General features: G+C 40.3%; 5 protein-coding genes across 6 annotated transcripts; 2 read left to right on the top strand and 3 right to left on the bottom strand.

Moving 5' to 3' along the window:
• Nucleotides 1-3,228: 3,228 nt before the first annotated feature.
• LOC110853456 lies at nt 3,229-6,659 on the bottom strand. Its single transcript, XM_022101725.2, has 4 exons — nt 6,080-6,659; nt 4,581-6,009; nt 4,403-4,509; nt 3,229-3,995 (listed from the first exon to the last, which is right to left on the bottom strand). Exons 1-4 carry the CDS (start codon nt 6,140-6,142, stop codon nt 3,843-3,845), a joined length of 1,752 nt encoding a protein of 583 aa, XP_021957417.1. The 5' UTR covers nt 6,143-6,659; the 3' UTR covers nt 3,229-3,842.
• Nucleotides 6,660-8,247: 1,588 nt separating this feature from the next.
• Nucleotides 8,248-10,011, top strand: LOC110853308. The gene is made up of 2 exons (XM_022101560.2): nt 8,248-8,604; nt 8,676-10,011. The coding sequence occupies exons 1-2, from the start codon at nt 8,586-8,588 to the stop codon at nt 9,911-9,913; spliced, it is 1,257 nt and encodes a 418-aa protein (XP_021957252.1). The 5' UTR covers nt 8,248-8,585; the 3' UTR covers nt 9,914-10,011.
• On the bottom strand, nt 9,918-14,399 carry LOC110853307 (chromatin-remodeling complex ATPase chain Iswi). 2 transcript variants are annotated; one of them, XM_022101559.2, is made up of 9 exons: nt 13,848-14,399; nt 13,200-13,787; nt 12,927-13,084; nt 12,454-12,844; nt 12,092-12,382; nt 11,755-12,026; nt 11,272-11,680; nt 10,452-11,195; nt 9,918-10,367 (listed from the first exon to the last, which is right to left on the bottom strand). In XM_022101559.2, exons 1-9 carry the CDS (start codon nt 14,061-14,063, stop codon nt 10,104-10,106), a joined length of 3,333 nt encoding a protein of 1,110 aa, XP_021957251.1. In that variant the 5' UTR covers nt 14,064-14,399; the 3' UTR covers nt 9,918-10,103. The 2 variants fall into 2 exon arrangements, with proteins under 2 accessions (XP_021957251.1, XP_035710091.1); XM_035854198.1 differs by lacking the exon at nt 13,848-14,399 and having other exon boundaries at nt 13,200-13,437; nt 13,520-13,653.
• A 182-nt stretch (nt 14,400-14,581) lies between these two features.
• LOC110853306 (chromatin-remodeling complex ATPase chain Iswi) lies at nt 14,582-21,123 on the top strand. Its single transcript, XM_022101558.2, has 15 exons — nt 14,582-14,958; nt 15,434-15,671; nt 15,747-15,901; nt 15,993-16,211; nt 16,282-16,424; nt 16,496-16,892; nt 16,985-17,275; nt 17,343-17,614; nt 17,696-18,055; nt 18,129-18,177; nt 18,250-18,780; nt 18,856-19,098; nt 19,189-19,387; nt 19,462-19,726; nt 19,805-21,123. Exons 2-15 carry the CDS (start codon nt 15,506-15,508, stop codon nt 20,226-20,228), a joined length of 3,714 nt encoding a protein of 1,237 aa, XP_021957250.1. The 5' UTR covers nt 14,582-14,958; nt 15,434-15,505; the 3' UTR covers nt 20,229-21,123.
• On the bottom strand, nt 20,575-23,722 carry LOC110853171 (musculin). Its single transcript, XM_022101415.2, has 3 exons — nt 22,230-23,722; nt 21,623-21,812; nt 20,575-21,556 (listed from the first exon to the last, which is right to left on the bottom strand). The coding sequence occupies exons 1-3, from the start codon at nt 22,536-22,538 to the stop codon at nt 21,168-21,170; spliced, it is 888 nt and encodes a 295-aa protein (XP_021957107.1). The 5' UTR covers nt 22,539-23,722; the 3' UTR covers nt 20,575-21,167.
• Between the last annotated feature and the right edge of the window lie 1,233 nt (nt 23,723-24,955).

Raw genomic sequence — 24,955 nt, 5'->3', positions numbered from 1 at the left:
TTGGCAAGAAAGCAGTCTCAATTCTCCAAGTTGCCACGTATGTATCATGCTGTCAGTCAATTTATATAATAAATTTCAGATTAAAAGAGTAGCTGTCTGCTGGTGATCATGTGTCGTCGTTGTCAAACATAATTTATATATATTTCCAGTCCCACTGATGAGAACATGTACTCGATAAGTATTTTAGGATGGGCATCTTCCCACCCATTCACGTAACGTAACGCATCATTAAGAATACATGTGGTTTGGTTCTTAACGTGTCTTACGTTAAGTCCAGTTTTATTGGAGAGATATATTTATTTATGGGGCTGATTAGACCATCCGCACCCTGTTCTGCTCAGGTATATAGAAATATATTGGGTTTTTGATAAGACATTTATGGACAAGATTTTGGTCAAAGCTCATTCAGAAATGGATATTTACGCTTTTATACATACGTATTTTTTAGTGATTGAGGCGCCTACCAGAATACCTTGAGAAAGAGGTAGGTAGATAACGCCTTATCGAAAAATTGTCATGTATAATCCAAGGAAGAAAGTGTGAGATTAATCCTGGCTGCTGCGCATATATTTCTTCTTGTTAATTTCATTGGTGATGATTGCTCCTTAGTTAAATTCTGTCTTGGATAAGATTTAATGTCACCATAAGAAAAGGAAACTAAAGTTGGTCCACGTTATCGCACGAGTGGAAAGATTCCTCCTCCTCCTTCTCCGACCTAATCAGCGTCTCGCATCCCACCAATAAATCATACCAAGAGAGTCGCCCCCTAAAACTTTAAGCAAACGCAGCCTCATTTTCCATTCATCCTCTCATTTCATAAAATAATGTAGATATTTAATGTCACAGCAGTTCATTCAATTTTAATTGCGTGGATTTATTTCCGTCACCAGACCAGACCACAAAAGATTCATATTTCTCGGAGCTGCGCAGAGAAAGTTTCGTTCGAAATAGTGTTTTCAATTTCTGAAATTAAATTCAAAAATTATGAAAAACACTACGCTTCTCGTCTCATTTCGTAAAATAATGCTACAGTCCATTCAGTTTTAATTGCATGAATTTATAACCGTCACTACAAACGATTCGATCTTTCCGTAGCTGCACAGAGAAAGTTTCATTAGAAATAATCTTTTCAAATTCAGAAACGATAAAAAAGCTATCGGGTCACGTTTCCCACATATGTAGAATAAATATAGTGCCAAATTAATGCCGAAATTTCGCGATTTTTCACCCTGATTAGAAAAACAGCAAAAGAGATGTAATAATAATACATTCAGCGACGCTTGACTTGGTGTGATACATGTTTCTCGGCTTAAATTATTGTTGTTTTTTCTTACGTATGTACATGGGTACGATTCCGAGATGAGAAGTAATGTCAACAACCAACATCGCATCGTCTCGTTCATTACACGAAGGAACCAAGTGAAACTGACGGGGCTTCTAATGAGCCGTTTGTTGTCTCTTTTTCACAGATGAGATGAGATTCGGCTTCACCACAAAAGCAAACGCATCCCGAACTCCACGGCTTTTGCTTCTCTTCCGATCCCATCCAGTTGGCGTAGCGGAACAATCTTTTTTTAATGCGGTGACGACACAACGACAACACGGGACGAGTGAGACGTGATATCGGTCGGGTGGTGCTCAATCATTTCCATGTCTTTTACTGCACTGCAATCCAGCCCAGTTTCAGGGGCAGTGTTTCGGGGGGAAGATAAGAAATAACGGGAACAAAGTGGTTTCTTGAAGCTAAATATTTTGACCTGCATGAAATGCAAGCGCTAGAATCTAGGTCCAGCCGCTTTACTTCACACGGCGCGTGGCTAGAGGGCGCTTATTTCTTGCACTTTCTTGCACCTCGCATTTCTGGCGTTTCTTGTTTTGCAGTGCAAGAAATGTAGTAAACTCGCAAAGAAATGCAACGGTGGAAAGCAACCATATCCAAGAAATAATCGCAAGAAAATGGTTTCTTGTAACTATTTTGACCTGCAAGAAATGCAAAACGCAAGAAACTACGTGTCGCTATATTTGTCGCTATATTTCATACGACGCGTGGCTAAATGGCGCATATTTCTCCCAGTTTATTGCACCTCGCATTTCCTGTGTTTCTTGCTTTGCAATCCAAGAAATGTATTTAGCAAACCCGCACGAAACACGAAACCCTGTTCCGTTGTTAAATTAAAACGGGCTGTTCAACCGAACATAACATCGTGATAATAATGATGATGATGATGATTCCCCAACTATTTTTATGACCGTTGTTCCGACTGGGTTGCAAATTAGGAGGTAGTTCAATCCGCCTTATCGCAGTGATTCATGGGACGACGAGTGGGGGAATGCAGTACATGGTTTGGACATCAATTATGATTTTATCCTCAAATCTTTATTACCGCGTCGTCATTAGGTCGGCTTATTAGTTAGTTTAGGGATCATCTCATCGGATGTTTGCTGATTTAGCGAATTATTTTTATGCCGGAATATTTTTAAGAACGTATACGCAATAAATAATTTTTCAGAGCACATATTTCTCTTCTCTGATGATGGGCAAGGAATAAAAATATCGGTAAAAGGAGAGAGTAGGAAATTATGTGGACCGGAAATGGGTGGCAGGCAGGCAGGCAGGAAACGGCAAAGGTACAAGAGAAAGTGTTAAACAAAATCGGAATGACTTTGTCAACACGGAGCATTTCGTTTCAGGTTAAAGCAAAGCCGACAAAAAATATTATGCGATTGATCATCAATCACACGCTTTGAGAAACCCGACGAGACGAGATGGGAATAAAAACTAATCAGCAGTTAGTAGAGCGAAGAAATTTCGTGGTAAATGTTTTCACAAGTTTTATTATAAATCAGTGCCCGCGGAAGCCGTGGGGACATCTGGGGACGTTAACATTGGAGGATAGGGAGGGAGGGGTTTGTATAACATGGGCAGGTGATGGGGACATCGAATGACCGTGGAGACATTGTCCCTTTGTTCACACGCTTCCGCAGCCATTGTTTAAAAGATGGCAGTTAAATATTTAACTGGACTAATTAACTAACATTAACCATGGTGGATTTGCACGTGGAGAAAATATGTACAAATTGGTATAACTAACAAAAATTAATTTGCGGAATTGTTGTAAATCCCCCAATTTATGTTCTGAAACCATTGCCTGATAAAATTTGCAATTAGCATATGAAGAATACATAAATCAAAAATATATCCTCATAAATACTGAAATAAATAAATACTGAAAAAGATGTGCAAATTTAATTTGCACAATGAAATTTAACACTTCATTTACTATTCTATTCTACAAATGAGTTTGGATTTCTGCAAAAAACCGAGATAATTGTTGTCGTCTGTAAATAATTTCAAGAATTTTGCAGAAATGTCGTAAGTCTGCGGGAGTAAATAGAGTGAGTCGTCTAATATTTTTTGAAGGGAGCCGACAAAGGCGGAAGTTTCCTTTGATCCGCTACCGAAAAAGATATTCTATCCGTGCATCCGTCGCCTTTCAACCTGCCGAGAAAGCGAGCGAGCGAGCGAGGAGATGACGAGCGTGTAACTGCGACACCTTCATGGCCAATGATGCTAATGGTTCTTCCGTAAAAATCGGAAAATCGTTCACCCACTAAAAGAAGTCATTGATTTTGTGTGGTGGTGGTGGTGGTTGGAGAACTTCTGTCGGAAAATGTGGACATTTCCGGCCCCATTTTCCTCGCCTCAATCACCCAGAACGCCCAGCTAATGAGCTTGATTATGTAATTGGAAACAGTTTATGTGCATGTTCACTTCCGCCGTATTGCTCGATTTATTTGTGTATCCTCTCTCGTTTTAAAAACATGTATGCAATATTTCTAAATTAGTCTGGCAGGTAGGCAAACTTTCTCCGGTGTTGGTGGCTCTGATTCTGGACGAGTTGAATGATTGGGTCGGAGAAGGAGCCAGCTTTTACGGTTAGTGAATCCCAGTGGGTCACGTTTCGGATGAAGCAGAGGAGCGAGTTGTCGTCCATCTATGGATAAAAAACATGTTTTTTTTTACGATGTGTCACATAAGCTATTGACTGACAATGTAGGTCTCCTAGCGTATGCTCTCCGATTTCGAGAAAATTGCAAACTTTATAAGTAATATGAAATTTGCAGAAGACACGATCACCTAATCCACAGGGTTGACGAATTGCATCCGAAAAGAAGAATACACGCAGTAAATTTGTAAAGTGTAAAATTTGTCACCTTCAAGGCCCGTATCCTCCTCTTCGGGTGCAAATATCTCCAGCAAACCTTAGCATTGTCATAATGTGTGGCTTGCAAATGGCATATTAATTAAATTTGTGATGGATTGAAGCTAGTTTAATTAAAATTTGAGAGTATACGCTGGGAGACCTCCATTGTTAGTGAATAAATGTAAGATGATAAAAACCTGTGGAAAATTTAGGCAAAACTCGTGAACCGAGTGGCATAACGAAATTCCATTTACAACACCAAAACTTGTCACTCGTGGTGAACCAAGGTCCAATATTTTCAAATCTATAATAATACAAATTAATATGAGAACCCGATTCCCATTTTCATTTGTAAAACTAATGTGCATCTCTCACTCGATAAGTTTCTGAGTGAAGGGAACTCTCTCAAATTCCTGGTATTGTAGGCCCTAGAAACTTTGACATTTTTCAGCACGTCCTGCACCTCGGGTGAGATTCCGGTGAGAATCGTGTCCGTGAAAAAGCCTTCCGTCGCCCCCAACGCCTCCAAAGAAGGAAAACTCTTGATCACAGCGTGCAGCAAGTCGTCATCCAAAAACGGCATTTTGAGACGTTTCACATTGGGGAAAAATGTGCCCAGCTTGGAAACGTCTTTCGGAATGTAGTACACCGCGTTGAGACAGAGCTCCCTCAAGGCCAGCAAAGGAACGGAAAAAGGTTCCTCCTCCGGAAACAGAGAGACGGGAACCACATTAAAAACGTAGTAAATAGTTTGACCTATGTCGAGGTCAAGGTCAGTGTATTTGTACTGATTCGTTTCTGATGACTTATTTTCTGGTGTGAAGGTATTCGTGGGGCCGAAACCAATCCCAAAGTTGGACCTTCTCCGATACCGGAAATGATTGTCGAGCCCCATCATTTCCGATCCGGTCCCGTGTACCGCCAAATGCTTGAGATTCCGGATACTCTTCAACGCCGGGAGTTTGCATGCACTGCTGCGGTACGTCATCTTCAGCCGTTTCAAACTACCTTTTAGCGAGGTTAGCAGAGCGTCAATCTTCTCCGGAAGGATGCCCGCGTTTAGAGGAAGGTGGACGTAGCGCAGCGGTAAATGCGCGGCGTGGAGGAGGTCAACGTCTTCGTCACGGAGGTCGACATTTATATCGAGTCGCGTCACCAGACTATTTGTTCCTCCTCCAAAAATGTCCAACACCGTTCGGAACAAGAGTTTAGAAAATATTGTCGTGGAGGGAAAACCCGGTTCAGAAAATCTGTTCCCGTCGCACGTAATCTGACCAAGATTTGGGGCAGAGGTGCAAAGTTCGATGAGAAATTCGCCATTCGCCAAATTTTGTAAATAGTCGTCACGCAGGTTTAAATGGAGAGAGTGCAAATTGGTGAGATTCATGGGTTTGTGTTTCTTCTCCCGGCTTTGATTATCAGTTTTTGGCAGGATAAAATTCTGCGAGAGGGTGAGCTCTTTGAGGTTCGGGAGATCGTGGAGGACATTTCTGAGTTGAGATGCGGTCCAAGGCCCACTCTGAATTTCTAAAAACTCTAATTTGAACGGTGAGTGATGGAAGGCAGACTTGATTTTGAGACACAACTCGGAACTCATTCTCCCATCGAGGATCACGTTATTTGTGATGCTACTTCCTTTTTCCTCGATTTCTTGCACCCAGTCACCCACGCTTTCCGAGGATAACACGATGGGACACTTTTTCACAGGGAGAATCCGATTTACTTCGTCCTCCCAGAATTTGCACACCAAACGACACAATTTCAGGGTACAGATGTCACAAGTGGTAAAAATTTGATGGATAATCTGCAAAATAAAGAGAAACTTAAAATACCTGCATATTTTGTATGCATGAATTTGTCCATAAAATTCTTACGTGTGGATAAAGCAATGGATTTCGGTATGGAAAATTCCAGCCTTCATTTTCCTCTTCCTCCATGATCCTACCACTTACACGGTCTTTTTCATAGTATGAATATGGTTCTGGATCTTCATCACTTTAATTAATTTAATATTTGGGCAAAAAGAAATGTAAAACGCACTTCGAAATCTGTAAATCTTGGCTTAAAATCCTGCATAAAACTGGAAGACTGACTTTTGTTCACTTTAAGATGTACAATGCATTCCGTATTTAATGTTGTTTGGCACCTGCTCCAACTGGACTGACGGTGGGTATGAGGACAGCAAAAAATTGCAATTATGTAGACGACGGCAGCAGCAGATCGGCAACAAGGATAAGAAGACTCCACCACCCTCCCTCAGTCGTATGGATGCATGGAAGGATACAATATTATTGCGTAATTAAGACAAGTATTAACTAAGAGAAGGTGATTTCATGGACAGTGATTCTACTGGATGAGAAATATTTTTATTTCAATGCACACGAAACGATTAAATAAGTACGTACATGACGTCTCTTCTTCTTTTCGTGCAAGACAGCAATAACATCTAAATACTAAACTAATCCCACGTCCGTCCTCGTCCACTAAAGCATAAAAATCAGTGCTAGATAATATTTAGCTTGTGAATCGTCAAGCACGAAATTTGTATGTACTTGGTTTTGTGCTACATAATGCAATTGACAGGGTACACACGATATGTGGGACATGATTCAAGTTCAAGTTCGAAGGTAACTATCGTCAAGTTCAAGAGGATCTCGACGAGAAGAGTTCCCTACACGTAAATATGCATGACACACATACAACAGCAAGATATTGGTAATTGTCTCGCATTATTACAGTGGACTTCTGTTGACCATTCTTCGTATATCAAAAAGTGAGCGGAAGTTAACGCTTCAATGTGAACGAGAAGAACTTTGTCTGAATTTCATTCATGCTAGTAATAAGTACACAAAATGCAAAAGGACGGAAAAAATCAAGGTTCTTTTTAATGCGTACTTTTTTGCTCCAGTCTAAATTAGCTGACTATCTAGATGAACGGATTACGTATGTATGGGAAGGTTATTTCGATCATGAAAATTTACGTGGAAATGAATTTCATGCGATTTTTTCGTAGGTATTTATTATTTAAAAAGTTTTGCCAATGTCGATTAGAATTTTTGATACCTAAATTGTTTTCAATTATGCAATATATAAGTATGTATGCATTTGTACATACCTAAAAAATACCGCGGTTATGATGGTGGTAGCCCTCCCATAATTATTAGTTAATATCTGTAAATGAGTTTGGGTAGTTACGTATGTGGCTGGTTGGTTAATGGGTCTAGTTTTCAATGGCGTTGGCCATTCTGGAAATGATTGTTGTAAGGTCCTGTCAATAAAGTCGTAGCTTTCAGTTGGTTTTATTTTCCTGATGTATGCAAAACGTGTTGCTCTTGTATGGTTTGGAGGGGACGATCGAGTGAGACATTTCCCTCTAGGAGCACTTCATGCCACGGCGGATACGGTGAAGGCGAAATATGCGACGAGTAAGTAGATATTCCAGGATGTACAACATGATTAATAAGGTGTCGAGGAAAACAGCAATCCTGATGGCTTCGAGTTAAAATTAGGGGACTTAATTTCGAAAATTTTACCATTGTGAGATTTCGATATTATGGAGTATTCCAGTTTCGTAAAATTTTGATATAAATACCACTTACTAGTAGTATCAATACCAAGTGGTATTGATATCGAAATTCTAAGATTACATGTTTTGGTCAAAATGCCCGTTATGACAGAAATATATATGCACATACGTAACAAGTAAGGCTGTTTTCCTGGAATGCGTATTAGAGATAACGATATGATAAATAAGAGTGGAGGGGGCAATAAAATAATGTTTATATATTATTGCAAACTATGCAAAAGAAACAGTTCATTTATCAGCCAAGTTTTTGTCATTTGTGACACAATATTGAGCATACAAGCAACCTGTTTTTATTTCAACCCGAGTTTGCATAAAAAACAAACATTATCAAACTCATGGAATAAGAGATACAAGACTATACGTCAGAATGTTTGTTGATATCAAAAATCTGACTCATCTTATTTGAGTTGACCACGGTAATTCATCCTTATCAAATCAATGCACTGATGACTTTATTTTATCCATTGCTTACTTATTAAATTTGTAAAAACTTGTTCAGCTGCACAGCTGCACATAGTAAGACATGAAGTTTTACATTTATTTGATAAGTACACACGCCAATGTCATAATTAGTGTTTTATATTCCATGCTTCTCCGTTAACACCAGAGATGCAGATGTGCAGCTAGATAATCAAACTCATCATCATCACAAAAGAGCAGTCATAAAAAAGACTGCTTCCGAGTTAAATTCGTGTAATGTCCTGCAGACGGTAGTGCGTGCCAATTAGTTATATTGGGGCATTGTAAAATTGCAAGACCTAGAATATTCTAAGAACTATACATACGTCTAAGAAATGGAAAGGATTCGGACTTGTATGGAAATTAACATTATTTAACGTTGTTTAATTATAAATTTATTACCATGATAAAATTTGTCCATGCAGATATTGCCCTTGCTTCCGTTCTCAGCATCCTAGAAGATCAGAAAAATTCACTCCTTCCGAAATATTTGCACAATCTGTGTGAACAATTGGAAGTTAACAATGGTGACGTAACTATTAAAGTTAGTGGCTTTCAATCTGGTTCGGTAACGTATAGAGAAGCGTTATCTTTTTGCTTGACGACATGGTTAGAGAAAGCTGGCGTTAAGGGAACAATCGCAAATCTGATACTCGCTCTAGAGAATATTGACCCGTTATTGACATCCGGTATTGACGATGGCAAGAATGAAAATGATGGCGACAATAATAATGCCATGCAGGATCAATCTAAAGCAGCAAATCGTCATCCCAGCGATGGTGCCATACAAAAAGAAGCACACACCGTAGATGCCAATTCCAAAAAAACTTTTTGGCGAAAACACAAAACATGGTTGCTATCCGGTTGTGCAGTATTTTCAGTATTGGCAGTACTTATCATAGCACTAGTCCTGAAATTCCCGATTAATTGTAATGCCGCCGTAACATCACCAACTTCGCAGCCAGCGTCGTCGAGCAGTACGTCAGCAGTACCCTCACCAGTGGACATTGTAGCAACTAATTCGTCAAGAACAAGAAACAATAACTTCAAAATCTTCGATGCAGAAACGCTCGGAAATATTGAGTGTAAAGCTACTTTTAGAATTCATCTGATATTGCAGGACGTCGCGGCGTTTAATTTTAAAAATGAAAAGTTTAAAAAATGTTTACCTCTGATCGAAATTTTGGAAATTGATGGTGGTGGAAACATGAAGATTGAGCTATTTGACGAGCTCCTATCTCATTTAAAAAAATTGCACAAAATCGTTTTTCGTAACTTGGATGAATATTGTTCCAAAAGTAAACCCAAAAATGTGTATGTTTTGGACAATACACTGAGAAACGAATCCTCAGCCGTACATTTTATCGAGTTTCGTGATATTGGAATAGGGTGCGAAGATGGATTAAAGAAGTTGGGTCAAATACCAACCTTACAAGCGGCGTGGAATGTTAAATATCACAATTGTTCGTTCACAGAGAGTAATGTTCCAAAATTTGCTGATTTTATCGAAATGTCGATCTATCCTGTGAGCGTGATATGTGTTGGGAGAAAATGTAGTAGCCTCAAGATATATTTAGACGGTAGGATACCATTTAATGAGGTAGATGAATATGACACTTTTTTATCATTTACTAAAGGTTTGCTCAGTGAGGCAAAGAAATAGGACGTTATATGTAAGCATGTTTTTATTATAAGATTTGATATTACACAAGATAAATGTAACTGATTTTATAGTTAATAAATAAAATTTCCAACATTTTATCGTCAAATGTTTCGTCAAATACTAAAAACTTTATATTAAAACGATGCGAGAATAATAATTAATAAATGAACACTTTAATTTTTGGCGAGTTTTAAGTCAAGTCAATAATGTCTGGGTCAGACTTCTTTGACGACGAATTTGCCAGGATTAGGAGACTGTCACTATCATTACTTTCATCACTGTTGTCCAAGTCTATAATTTGTGGGGCAGGTTCGTAGTCCCAAGGTGAATTTTCCTGGATTAATAGAGGGTCATCTTCGCTATTATCTAGAAAGTGGCGAAAGTTTTCGAAATGACGAGTGATCTCGATAAACGTGGTGGGAGCGAGGGTGGGAGCAGGTGTAACTTCCATCGGCTGGAAAAGATTAAACCAGATTATAGCTTTCAGATCACGATTAAGGTTAAATGTCAGTAATGTCACAGAGAAAAATGGCCATACCTCTTGCATCACAACTACGACGTGTTGAAGCGGGTCTGTAGATATGGATGGGGTCTGCATAACGTAACGTTGGAAAGGGGTAGATTGCTGGGGTTTCTGGAATTCACCCAATCCTACTTTAGCCCTTAAAATATTCGGTTGCTGTTGATAAGTCTTCTGTGGTTTGCTCCTTACGACCGACAAGATTTCAATCTCAGTCTCATCATCATCTGATGTTTTGATTTCGGGTGACGTCGTCTTATATGTTTTACGACCATACGGATTTGCATAGTTGATTGGCTTCCTTTCTCTTTTGGATAAAATTGGTCCAATCCATTCGAGTTTATCACATGGTTTTTTTATACTCAAGGTATTCTTATCCACCACGATGTCATTGTCTGGTTCGGGACCTTCGAACACCAAACTGCGCAGATTAGATTCATCCGCAGTATCAATCTTCTCCGCGAACTGCTCTTCCTTAGATTTACTGTGCTTGAGGATTGACTCAATTGTTTCATCGGGAATTGTCTCGCTTCCGGATTCCTTAGAGAAGACGAGATTAGCACCGTAGCGGATCCAGCTTAACATTTCATCCTTTCTGAACTTTTGGGTGGCCGCGTCAACGAGGCGACCTTGTTGGATGACGAGTTTATCCAGCTTTAATTTCAGTGCGGCACGCTCCACGATCTTCTCGTCGACGGTATTCTCTGTGATGAGACGGAACACACGGACCTGTTTCGTCTGTCCGATACGGTGTGCACGGTCCTAAATTTTATGAGATTATACATAAACATCAATTTCACATCGAGTTTGACATAAGCGTTCATTTCCGGTCAGTTACCATTGCTTGCAAGTCTACTTGTGGGTTCCAATCAGAATCGAAAAAAATTACAACGTCCGCTGACGCGAGATTTATTCCTAGCCCACCCGCACGTGTCGAGAGCATGAATATGAACGTTGAACTGCCTGGCGCATTATATTCATCAATCAACTTTTGTCGATCTTCGTGTTTTGTATTCCCATCGAGTCGATGAAACGAGTACTTCTTCCAAGCTAGGTAATCCTCTAAGATATCCATAAGTCGTGTCATTTGACTAAAAATGAGGACGCGAGATCCTTCACTTTGTAACTTTGGGAGGAGTTTGTCCAGCACGATCATTTTTCCGCAGTTGGACACTAGATGCACGTCATCCGTGTATGGAGGTCCTTCTTCCGCCCCGGTGAACAGGTACGGATGGTTCGTACATTTTCTAAAAAGGGTACAAATTATTTAGTGCCCTTAATATTTAATACAATAGATTTTGTCATTATTAATTAAGCCAACCTCAATTGCATAACAAGATTTAGGAGTCGAACCCTCTTCATTTCTCCGGCTCCATTTACCGTGTCAATTTCTTTCATGAGTATCTTCTTGTACCACAAACGCTGCATTGCCACCATTGGGACATAGACTTTGAACTCTTTTTTAGGCAACAAGCCTTTTTCCACGTCCGACTTGATACGGCGGAGGAGGAATGGGCGAAGAATTGAGTGAAGTCGTGTAACAAGAGAATCGTCACCAAAACACGATTCCATGTTGAACCACCCATCAAAATTCTGTAAGGGTTAAAGAAGAAATTAATGAGGGAAATAGATTCCACAAATAATGCAAATCTACAAACCTCAGATGAATTAAAGATATCGGGCAATAGAAAGTTTAGCAGAGCCCACAATTCATGGAGGTTGTTTTGTAAGGGGGTGCCAGTCAAGAGGAGTCGGTGCTTAGACTTTAGTAGTCGAACAACTCCGGCTATTTGCGTTTCTTCATTCTTAATCTTGTGGGCTTCATCAATGACGAGATATGTCCACTTGATCTTTTTCAAGACGCATTTTTCTCTCAAAACCATTTCGTAAGAGGTGAGCAGGACGTCCCAATCGTTCAAGTGAAGAATGTGGTCCTTGATGATGGATTGCTGTAAGTAAAATAATAATAATGCAATTTACTCTTAAAGGGTTCCATGTAGGTTTCGTCCAATTTTCTCACCCTGGCTTTTGCGTCCCCAATCAGTGAGATTGTTCTCATTGAGGGACACCACCGTTTGAACTCGTTCTCCCAGTTGCAGAGTGTAGATTTAGGTAGAACGACGAGATAGTGGCCACGAACTTTTTTGTAATGCTTTAAATATCCAAAGAGAGAAATAGTTTGTAACGTTTTGCCCAAGCCCATCTCATCCGCGAGAATCCCGTTGATCCCATTTTCTAAAAGATTAATGAGCCAATTCAGACCACGAATCTGATAGTCACGCATCTCTCCATTTTTTATGTAGGGAGGGGTTTCCGTAAAGATGACGGCGGCTGAGTGCACCCCAGAAACTGGGTTTTCGGCATCCTTAATGAGCTCTGCATCTCCTTCCTTCTCTGATCTACGATAACGACTGAAAAAAAGATAAGCTTGAAAAGGGAATGTTCAAGATTCTTGATGATACAGTATGTCTGGTGCAATTTTGTAAAACTTACGTGACTTCCTCTTCACTATCATCTTCAGTTTCAGTTTCGTGGTTCCGTTGGGGTCGTCGTCCCCTTTTCGCTGCCACAACCGCATCCCCCGAAGATAGGCGAGCAGTGAAGAATTGGCTCTTTTTTAAAAGATAATTCAAGCGGCGTAGCTTTGCGTCCTGAGAAAATTTGTATAGAGTAAATATAAATATACAGTTCTTACTGGGATGTTAATCAAACTTGATAACGTGAGCTTAAATTACAGACCGATATTTGGTAATAAATAATACTTACGTCTGTATTGGATTCTGGCTCATCTTCCTCGTCAAACTCATCAAACTGGTGGCGTGACCGCTTTGACATGGGAGATGATGACAACGATGACTTACGCGATTTGGCTCTTTGTGCGATGGGCGAGATCGGCTTGGTTCCATTTATACCAAACCGAGTGCGCTTTTTCGGCGGTGGAGACAACGGCCTTTCCGGGTCGTAAGTATTGTCGTCATCGCTGCTGTTGTCGCTATTCCCGTCACTGTTATTATGGCTGCGACTATCGTTATCTTTGTCGCTTATAGCGTTGTCTCTTTCACTGTCATAGCTGCTGCTGTCGTTACCTCTGTCGCTGTTATCACTGCTGCTACACGCTTCCCGTGCAACGGATGAGATCCGTATGGTTCCGTTTGTCCCAAATCGAATGCGATTTTTCTGCAATGGAGACAATTGCATTTTCGGCCCGTTACTATTGTCATCCTCGCTGCTGTCGCTGTCGCTATTTCTGTCACTGTTATTATCGCTGCTGCTGCTACTCAGATCAATTATATCCACTACTTTATCATCTTCAACCTCAGTCTCATCGGAGTCTGATAACGCCACGTCGAGATTCTGTCAAGATATTTACATAATGTAGATTTGTAAAAAAAAATATAATTCTCTAGTAAATACCTTTTTCGTCGCAGGTCGAGCTGGAGGAGTCTTGATTCTCTCAAGTTTGACGTACGGGTTTTTTACGAGGTTCGAGGGCAGTGTCACCGGCGTGGGAACTATTGCAGGTCGTCCTCTTCTTGTGACCACACTTGTAACGGAGGTCGGTTTCCACCAAGGTTGTGGACGGTCACGAGGAGGATTGTTACCCTTGACAGGAGGCTTTCTTCTATTCATGATGACAGCTTAGGATTAATTGATTCCTTTAAAATATAACTTGGTTTTTACAGCTTGTAATCCAGTCGAGTCAACTAATTAATCAGTTAAATGTTACGAGGTTTATTTTAGTTATTTAAAGACTAGTTTTTGATAGACAACAATTTATCAATCGAAGTGAAAGTATTTGTGTCATTTTGCATTTATTAACTACTGGTTATAATATAACTTTGTTCTTGTGATAAAAGTCACTAAAAGTATCGCAGTTTTAGTGTTTACACACAATTCCACTTCGGTCAATAAATTAAAAACTACAATTAACCAAGAAATAATTCAAAATCATGATAAAAATTAAACTTTATTTATAATCCAATCACCAACTTTTTCCTTGTCCTCACCAAATCCCACCTCTCGTCTCGGTCGCAATTTGCCTCTTCTCACTCCAACTCAACTCTACACTTCATTCCATTCATCAATCATCAACGAATTCTCGTATCGTCGTGACATATAATTTATTCTGTTCGGTTATCATCATCATATTTTTTAAAATAAATTTGAAATTTTTTTTTCGACCAACCACACCCACCCAAATCGCATAATAATCAGCTTGGGTGGATTTCCTGAGCCAAAAGTATTTACGGGAGGGCGGCTGACAACACGTTTGGTTTAGTTGAGTCACGTTTTCTCGACTCGTTGCCTGCCTGGCTTGACTCTCATCATTTTCTTTCAGTCATTCATTCCTCGGTGGGCAGACTTTACAGCGCGGCAAGCTGCTTTCCGGCATCAACGTTAATTACACAATTAATTATGAGTGAACAATTATCGAGAGAAAGCATATGATTGATTCCGCAAGTAATTAATACCTGATTTGGTCGTTTCACGAGAAGGGAGGAGTGGAAAGAAGCGGGAGTGAAAGGTAAGCTGGTGATGAAAATTTGATTATTTTTTTTAGCAAGCTACCCACTTTTTTAGCGACGCTTTTTATTAGCAGAGCGTAATATGTAATTGACATTATTCTGTCTGTATTTCGATAACTTTAGAACGCGTTGGCTGATTTGATTAAATTTGGTAGGAAAATATATGTAGAGAATGCAACGACCTTTTTGGTTGAAAATGGGTGCCATTAAAAAAGATTTTGACCGGTGGGGGTCATATTAGTGGGTGTGGTTGGTGGTACCAACTTACAATTAATGTTGAATATTACAAGACTGTCAGTTTTGGGCAGAATAGTCGAATTATGGTGGAAGGCTGAAATTCAGTATTGATTGTCCCAATGTAGGCGTAAATGTAAAACGTGACAATATTTATATGAATTTTTGGAAGTATTGGATTTATGAAACTGTGTATCAAAGCTGAAATTATAAAATTGTCTGATTTGTTTGATTTTCCAGTTTATTCTCTGCTGGTTCGTCTAGTGACGCAATAGGTTTACTAATCACAAAAATAAGTCGACAACTACAAAAATGTCGGTGCAGTACAAGTTTAAAGCGGCGATGGACTTCTCCACTGTCACATTTGACGGGGTTCATATATCCGTGAATGACCTAAAGAAAGAAATCATTGAACAAAAACAATTAGAGAAAAATGTTGATTTTGACTTACAAATTCAGAATGCGCAAACGGAAGAAGGTGAGAGTTGTTATTTATTTCGTACAAATTGTTTACTGCATTACAATTTAATTTGTGTGATTATATTCTTTGCAGTGTATGCTGATGAAAATGCACTTATTCCCCAAAATACATCCGTAATCGTGGCTCGTGTTCCAATCACGGAGAAAAAGTCTGGACCAGGTTTTGGCAGAGAAATATTCGTACATCAGCAGCCTCTTGCCAATTTGCCTCCAGCTTCGGCAGTAAATGTATGCAAGTTATATATATATATATATCATATCATTTGTAGAAATTTGATAAAACAATTATTATACAATATTTGAAAAACTTAATCGCCAGGGCACTGATGTGACTTCGATGGATACGGAAGAAGAGAAAGTCAAGGCAATGGTGTCACCATCCACTAATGGGTTTGGCATAAACGGAATCAAAGCGGTTTCGCCCGTCGCACAAAAACCCAACGCGCCAAGGCCGCTATCGTCGACATCTCCCATCGCAAAACGGCCACGCTATCAGTTTGATGAGTTTAAAGATAACGAGGCAGAGGCGAATCAGGGCGTAAGATTACTTATAAGCTCAACTAATTCCAATGATGACTTGTAGGTTTATATTATACATCTTTTCTTAGCAAGCAAAGATGCGCCGCCTGAACTTTCTTTTAGAAAAGAGCGAATTCTTTGCGCATTGCTTGTCCTCTGGAGATGCAGTTGTGGCGGCTAAAAGGGGACGCAAGTCCAAGGCGGAGCAGGCAGCTGCTACGGAAGGAAGCAGGTAATGAATTATTGAACAAATTTGTGACATATTGTAATCTTTTTTCTCATATCATAATACTTTTGATTCAGTCGCCACCGGAAGACGGAAAAGGAAGAAGATGAAGAACTACTTAAAAATGCAGAGGCTCCTACCGATGGTTCTGGAATACACTCAGCCGCCGTGACGTTCACGGAAACTCCGCCCTACATAAAGAATGGAGAGATGCGTGACTATCAGATTCGTGGTCTGAATTGGCTCATCAATCTTTTTGAAAATAGTATCAACGGGATTCTCGCGGACGAGATGGGCTTGGGCAAAACACTGCAGACTATTTCACTCCTGGGATATCTAAAAAATTACAAGAACGTTCGTGGTCACTATCTCGTCATTCTGCCTAAATCTACTCTCTGCAACTGGGAAAACGAGTTCAAACGGTGGTGTCCCTCTATGAGAACGGTGACACTTTTGGGGGATGCAGAAGCCAGGGTAAATTATGATTTATTTATAAAAGAATTTTCGCTTATCATGGCCTTAATTGAGGACATATAAATTTTAACGAAAAAATCAATATATTTCAGAAAGCCGTCGTGGAACAGCGTCTCCTTCACTTGAACGCGTGGGACGTATTGATAACTACGTACGAGATGATTTTAAAGGAAAAGTCCACCCTGAAAAAGATCAATTGGACATATCTCGTCATTGATGAGGCTCACAGGATTAAAAATGAACATTCAAAACTCTCCGAGTCTGTTCGTGAATTGAGCTCTAAACACAGACTGCTTTTGACGGGGACTCCTTTGCAAAATAATCTACACGAGTTGTGGGCTCTGCTCAACTTTCTATTGCCGGACGTCTTTGACTCGTCAGAGGTTCGTTAATTAGTTTAAGTAAATCTACTGAATATTTTATTTATCCATCAAACACTGATCGTTACAGAATTTTGATGACTGGTTCAACACGGAATCTTGCTTCGGCGACAATTCTCTCGTGACTCGACTACACTCCGTTCTTCGTCCATTTCTCCTCCGTCGTATCAAATCCGACGTGGAAAAGAGTCTGCTTCCTAAAAAGGAAATCAAAGTTTACGTTCCAATGGTTGCAATGCAACGTTTGTGGTACAAGAAGATCCTAATGAAAGATCTGGATGTGATTAATGGTGCAGGAAAAATGGAGAAGGTTCGGCTCATGAATATTCTCATGCATTTGAGGTGAGTTTAATATAAATATTCTTCACTTTTGAATGAAATGAAGGCTCTCAAATTATGTCCTATCATTTATTTGTCTCCTAGAAAATGCTCGAACCATCCGTATCTCTTTGATGGGGCGGAACCAGGCCCTCCCTATACGACGGACTCTCATCTAGTCACCAACTCTGGGAAATTGATGGTGCTGGACAAACTTCTTCCAAAGTTGCAAAGTGAAGGATCTCGTGTCCTAATCTTCAGTCAGATGACCCGACTACTTGACATTTTGGAGGATTACTTCTTCTGGAGAAGATTCTCTTATCATCGACTCGACGGGCAGACTGCGCATGAAGATCGACAAAGAATGATTGACGAGTATAACACACCAGGCAGCAAGACCTTTGTTTTTATGCTGTCCACACGAGCTGGTGGATTAGGAATTAATCTTGCCTCTGCGGATGTGGTGTAAGAAAATCAATTGTTTGTTTTTTTGCAGAAAATTGAGTTCAGTTAATTAAAGTAACGTTTCAAATTATAGAATCATTATGGATTCAGATTGGAACCCCCAAGTAGACTTGCAAGCAATGGTAATTTGCAGAGTGAAAGCTTAGTGGCAGATAAATGTGAAATTCAAGTGTATAAATTCATGTCATTTATAGGATCGTGCTCACCGTATCGGACAGAAGAAGCAGGTCCGTGTTTTCCGTCTTATCACGGAGAATACGGTCGACGAGAAGATTGTGGAACGTGCCGCAATCAAGTTGAAGTTGGACAAACTCGTCATCCAGCAGGGTCGCCTCGTTGATGCCAGCACCCAACTTATGAAGGAGGAAATGCTGAATTGGATCCGCTACGGAGCAAATCTCGTCTTCTCTGCGGAATCTGGATCAGAGTCAATTCCGGACGATACGATTGAAGCAATATTGGAGAGGAGTAAATCTAAGGAGGATGAATTGATTGGAAAATTAGACGGTTTGGAGGACTCTAACCTTCGCAACTTTGCCCTGGAAAGTTCTATTTTCAGCTTTGAAGGAGAAGACTACCAGGACAAGAACAAAGCGAGGGACAGAGCCATGGTGGCACCCACCGAGTGGATCGAACCTCCCAAGAGAGAGAGGAAAGCGGCCGTGTATGCAGAAACTATGTTTTATAAAGACTCTTCCAGCAAGGATGAAGAATGGAAGCCCAAGGTGAGGAATTAATTTACTCGATTCAATAACTAATTAATTTCAACAATTTATACATTTTCTGTGTTTTTCTGGTAGAATCCAAAACCAGCTCGGCATCCTACTCTTCCAGAACACCAATTCTTTCCGAAAAGATTGCACGACTTGTTGCAAATGGAAGTGTATTATTATCAACAAACTATCAAGTACAAGATTCCTCGAGAGCAGTGGAACGACTCGAAGGATGCCATCAAACAGCAGAAAGCGGAACAAAAGAAAATTGACAATGCTCGACCACTCACCGATGCCGAGTTGGAGGAAAAGGAAATACTTTTAGAGCAGGTGAATAGATTACCAATTTTCATTTCAAGTAGTTGCCCTTATATACAAATTGTATAATACAATACTAATATGTTCTGAAATTGATACTAGGGATTCACAACCTGGAATAGAAAAGACTTTAACTTGTTTCTCAAATTGGTGGAAAAACATGGACGTGATGACATGGAATCGGTTGCGGAGGAATTTGAAGGAAAGACCAAAGAAGAGGTTCTCCTATATGCAAAAGTGTTTATACGACGATTCTCAGAGCTAAAGAACTCGGACAAGATTCTTCTCCAGATTGGGAAAAGTATGAGTTTTTATTCTGGGATATTCTACAAATGAATTGTTGTTGCGTATATTTATTGACAATTTATTTTCTAGGTGAAGAGAAGCGCATGCGGAAAACTCTCGTAGAACGTGTCCTCACCGAAAGAATTTCAAAATGTCGCAAACCGCTCTTAGAACTTCGCATCCCGTACACTAAGCAGTGCAAGATGGGCAACTTTACCACAGAGAATGATCGCTTCCTTATCTCGACATGGTACAAATATGGTTTTGACACCGACTCGATCGACACTTGGTTTAACATGCGGGAAGAGATTTTGAAATCGACAGAGTTTCGGTTCGACTGGTTCCTCAAGTCGAGGTATGTTTTGCTTTAATTTTGTTGTACCTAAAAAAAATGAACACGATTGCTAAAAATAGTGCATTTTTAATTATTCAGGAGCTCTGACGAACTCAGACGACGCTGTCAAATGATTTGGTCTTTGATGGAGAAAGACATCGTGACTGAGGATGAGATAGCGAATTTACAAAAGAAGATGAAACAAGCATGGGCCGACTTTGCCAAGAAGGCGAACGCCCTCAACAATGATGATGACGACGTTACAGACACATCCCCCTCAGCTCCACCCACCCCACCACCTACGAGCAAGAGGAAGAGCAAAAAGAGACGCAGTACTTTTAATAAAAAGCGCAAATCTACCTCGTCTAGCACTCCTGGCAAAACTCGGCAACTCCTCCTCACCGATATGGACATTATGAATGGGGAAGACTCGAGTCAGCATTCAAAGTCGAGTGGTGGCTCGTCATCACGAAAATCGACCAGGACCTCGTCGTCCAGAACTTCGTCGTCGCGATATCAATAATGTATCTCATTTTCTCGATCGTACATATTGGCCTCACTTCCTTATTCTTCTACGTTTTTTTTACTTTGTTTTATTTCCATTAATTTAATTTTTGATTCGATTATGGAACAACTATGTACACTGCCACCCTTGGGCCACTATATAAATACTATGCATTATCACCACATTTGATTGTATACGTAAAAATAGCTAAGACAAAAATTGTGTTAAAGAGTTAAGTTGAGGATGAAAATGAAAGTGCTGCTGTTCCAGAATCTCGAGCAGTATTCTTATCTTATTACTATCTAGATGAGGTTGTAGTGGGTATTTAATTAATTTGCATACATATTGTACGAGCAAGTCTGAATGGTTGTACACCTAGATGACAATATTTCAATGTCACGTATTAAAAAAGAAGGGGTACTAAAAACTAGCCACCATAAAGTCCAATTCTAAATTAACGAGTAGAAAATTGAGTATAATTTTTATTATTGCGCTCTGTGATGTGTAATAATTTCCATTTGATTTAGTTTGAATACTAAAAGGAACGAAATGTGCTGTGATTTGGAAATGCAGGTCATGTGCAACAAGTAAATGGTATCAGTATGTAATAATTATTATGTATGGTGTTGTAGGGTTGGTTTTTGGTTACCCATCAAATTTCAGGGTCAATTTCGTCATAAATAAATGCGAGGATCAAGTACGATTTTTATTTCGTATAAGTATTATACATAATTCTGCCACTGCTGCTGCTCTCTCATCTTCGTCACGTAATATTTGAAGTAATTATCTTAATTTAAAGACAAGAGTACAATTTGAAATTATTAACAAATTTTGTCCCAGGTACAGAAAATTAAGGGAAAAATGTAACAATTGGTTTAGTTTTTGACAATAAAAAATAATCGGATAAATCTGACTCGTTGCGCATCGAATATTATTTAAATACTAAATTATTTATGATCAATAATGGTGATGATGAACTCGCTTTCCTTGTTGTTGTTGATGGTGGTGGGATCGTCTCGCTGTTACCCGGGTATTGGGGGCAGGATGTGTTCCGGGCGAACTGGGTTCCTCCTTGATCCTGACGATTCGACTGGTGCTCATGCCTTGTTGGTGGTGGTGGTGGTACTGCTGTCCGTGGAGGAGGTTGGCATTGGTGATGGAGTTTGAGTTGTTATTGAGCTGGAGGAGCAAGGGTGTCGTCGACGTGGCGTCGTCCGTTTCTTCCTCGTCGTCCTGCCACTGCACAATGTTCGAGAGCAGATTGATGTAGCGGATGGCGAGTCGGAGGATCTCATTCTTGGAGAGTTTACGATCTGGCGGATACGTGGGAACGAGACGGCGTAATTCTGGAAATTTAAATATGTACGGCTAAGATTTGGAGGATTTGGAGGGGATGATATTTCAGAACTCACCGGAAAATGCTCCAGCCACGTTCTGTTGTCGAAACCGTTCCCTCGTGTTGGTGAAGACTTTTCTGTGTGGGGTGTGGATTCGAGGGATGACCTCGAGTGAAGAGGAAGAGTCGTGATGATGTTTCGAGCTTCGTATCCGGCCGCCCCCAATTCTCCGCCCGTTCAAATGAGACGATTTGGCTCTGAGCCCCTGCAAGAAAAGGTTGGATGTGTATCAGTTAAGTCTCAACTTGCCTCCCACTGTGTTTAGTTTTGTATGTCCAAAAGTATCCAATGGGGCAAAATGTTACAAGTTATTTATTAACGATTTTGCAAATCTATGCATGGATATGCATCTCCCATTAATTTTCAGCGTCTTGGTGTGTATTATTATCACGAAATTTAGGACAGCTTTTGTTTTCTTATGAGAAATTAAGAAATTTTCTACTTAGCCCATGTCGCATTACGCATGTAATTACATCAATGAATTATCGAAAGATTCAATAAAGAAGAACTTGTAACATTTTGCCCCATTTTGTATTTTGGGTACTTTTGGACATTTTTGACATCCAAAATTCGGTCAAAAATGTATTTACCACTCGTATAAATTCATTTTCAACTATTTTACCTTATCATTGCTCCCCGAAACGGAACTTCTTGCATCTCCCCCGACACCACCCCCACCGGATGACGTTTCGCCAGAATCGAGGTCAAAGTCATCCTCATCTTCCTCCATCATGATGTCGTCTTCTTCCTCCTCGAGAAGGTTGTCGTCTTCTTCGGAGTAAAAGTGCATGTTGTTCACGGAACTCTCCTCCCCTTCGGAAAGGTCGAGAAGAAGGAGTGGCGGAGGGGGCGGGATGGTCGCTTTGCTTCTTGACGTACTTTCTTCTGCTATCACTTCCACTACTTCCGCTTCCTCGGGCTCCGTCAACATCACGTCTGAATGACCAAGCTGCTTGGTACTCGCTTTTATATGGACTTGACTCCTTACTAATCGTATTCTTTAAGATGATGATGACACAATCACCACCACCACTTTTACAAACATTTGACTAATTCGGAAGATGAATCAAGAAGTGGGTGCAGGTGGCGGATGTCCGATCTGCCTTCCGGAATCGACTGGAATTCTGTTATTAGTTGAGTCACAACTGTGACTACACAAAATCCAGTTATTCTTAACTGAAAATGAGAGTGCAAAGCAAACTATTTGCTCAAGATGATGTTTAGTGATTGATGATGAGATGTAATCCGCGTCACTATTTTATTTCGTGGTGACCAGATCGGCTCAAAAACTGGCTGAAACTGGGAAGAACTATGTACGTATTTATTTTCTGCTTCTTTTCTCGAGTCGTTCTTTGCTTTGTGATCAGGTTCACTTTCAAGTAAGACAATGCGATGAGAAGAATAAGTCAAAAATAAATATTTGAGCTCAACGAGGAACACAAAAAGAGCACAAAGTTGACGCTGGTAGAGAAAATATTAGTCAAACTACAAACCTAAACTGTATCTTGTCCAGTCCAGATTGAATACATTATTGTCCATGAATCCTTGCTTACAAATTTATGAGTTGGTGTATTTAGATTATTTCGGATCCTTTAGTTCAGTTTCAGTGTCCTTTTTCTTGGTTCTATTTATCGCCCAACTAATAACGAACCACTTGTCAACAATGTGTCAATATTTGAAGATCATTTCTTCTACCACCCTTTCCTTTCCAGTTTCACACAGTAAATGCAATCCAGTCAGATACACAGTACACACATATTATCCAGCTCAATCCAGTCGAAAAATTCAGTCCGCACTTCAGAAATAAAGAGACAAAGATTCCCCTTCTTTCTTTTCCCTTTGTGAATGAAACAACAACAACAATGCACACACATCAATCAACACGAACCTCACCCGAAACCACAAACCAACAAATATTTAAGATAAACAACAATTAAGATAATGAGGGAGGATGCGAAAAAAAGTCTCAACTTCCCCACCCAAGTCTCACTCGCTCGTCTTTCTGCTGGAGAGAGAATGATACATAAGAGATTGAAGTTGTTACTTTTTCCCAACTTCCGTTCCGTTCCTTGCTGGATGGATGGAGGACGAGTGTTAACGGAAGATAAGGAGCAAAGTACTTCTAAAGGGAGACCCCACACTTCATCTTCTTTCACTCATTTCCATCATATCTCTCCCCACCAGGCCACCAACCATACTCGCTCGATCAAAAGTTAGTCTGACCCGAATAAGTCGGTAGTGCACAACGACACCCTCAAATCCAATCTATGTGGAGACAGAAATGAAATTGAAACCTGTATACATAGCTCGGAAATGGGTATAATATTGGATTTGTGTGGGATCACATGCCACAAATTGGAGGACCAAATCCGCTATTCCTTCCTTCCGATGTATACTCTGTATTTCCAAATAATCTGTCATCATTTCGGGAAACATACACTTAAAGTCATGCCCATCCCCCTTTCCGACACCTCCGCCTCTGAGGGGAAGGACGAAACCAATGCCCGAATTCGGAGAGAGAGAGAGAGTCAGCAGATACCCGAGTGGAGTGGAGGCATCATCCGTCCTTATGCAAATTGAGATTCTACTCAAGCACAGAATTGATGAAATTAATTTGCATCTCGATAATTTACAGGTTTCCATTGTTGCAGAAAATTTCCAGAAAAAAATGTGCGAGATTTGAGATTTCGTCTCGACTTTCGTCTGTGATATGCGAGGATTGGAAAAATTGAGAAAATTGAGACGCCCGTTCAGTTAGTCAGTAGACCTCGTTTCCATTATGTTGAGTCGAGAGCTGACAAAACGGAAGGACAAGACGCACCTTCAATCCTTCCTCGACCGCATTAATGCCCCCCACACGCTTCCGAAGGGAGAAGAACAGCGCAAGTTCAGAGCCCTCGTCACCGAACGACTCGAACAGCGGAGAGCGCTCAAGGATAAGGAGCTCGCTTCTGAGAAAAGCATTTCCTCCGGGTGCGTATGTACATCAACAGGCATGACCTTTGACCTTATGATGGCTTATTAATTATTCTAGTCTCTCCTCCTTTATCAAGCCACCCTCTGTTGTTTATCTCTGCATCACATGTCGCAGATCGGACACGTCCTGTTGCATTCCGTGGTGTGCGGGTCGCTGCGGAAAACATGGGGCGCGAGCAGATCCGGAAATGTGAGTATATAATTCGGTGTAATTGGAAAATACGTGTAAATTTTCTGTCTTTCCACCAGTGTCTGGCGTCGAATGGAGTGCAAAACGTTTGAGAATTTTGAATCCTATTCGGCCGCTGCGATCACGTCGAATTTGAACATTATCCGGTGTTTGAGAGCTATCACGCAGTCGATGACATTTTG

The sequence above is a fragment of the Folsomia candida genome, unplaced genomic scaffold (genome assembly GCF_002217175.1).
Source record: "Folsomia candida strain VU population unplaced genomic scaffold, ASM221717v1 Fcan01_Sc008, whole genome shotgun sequence".
Lineage (NCBI taxonomy): Eukaryota > Metazoa > Arthropoda > Collembola > Entomobryomorpha > Isotomidae > Folsomia > Folsomia candida.
Note: the sequence above shows the minus strand (reverse complement) of the source record. Positions and strands in the feature narration are given on the sequence as shown.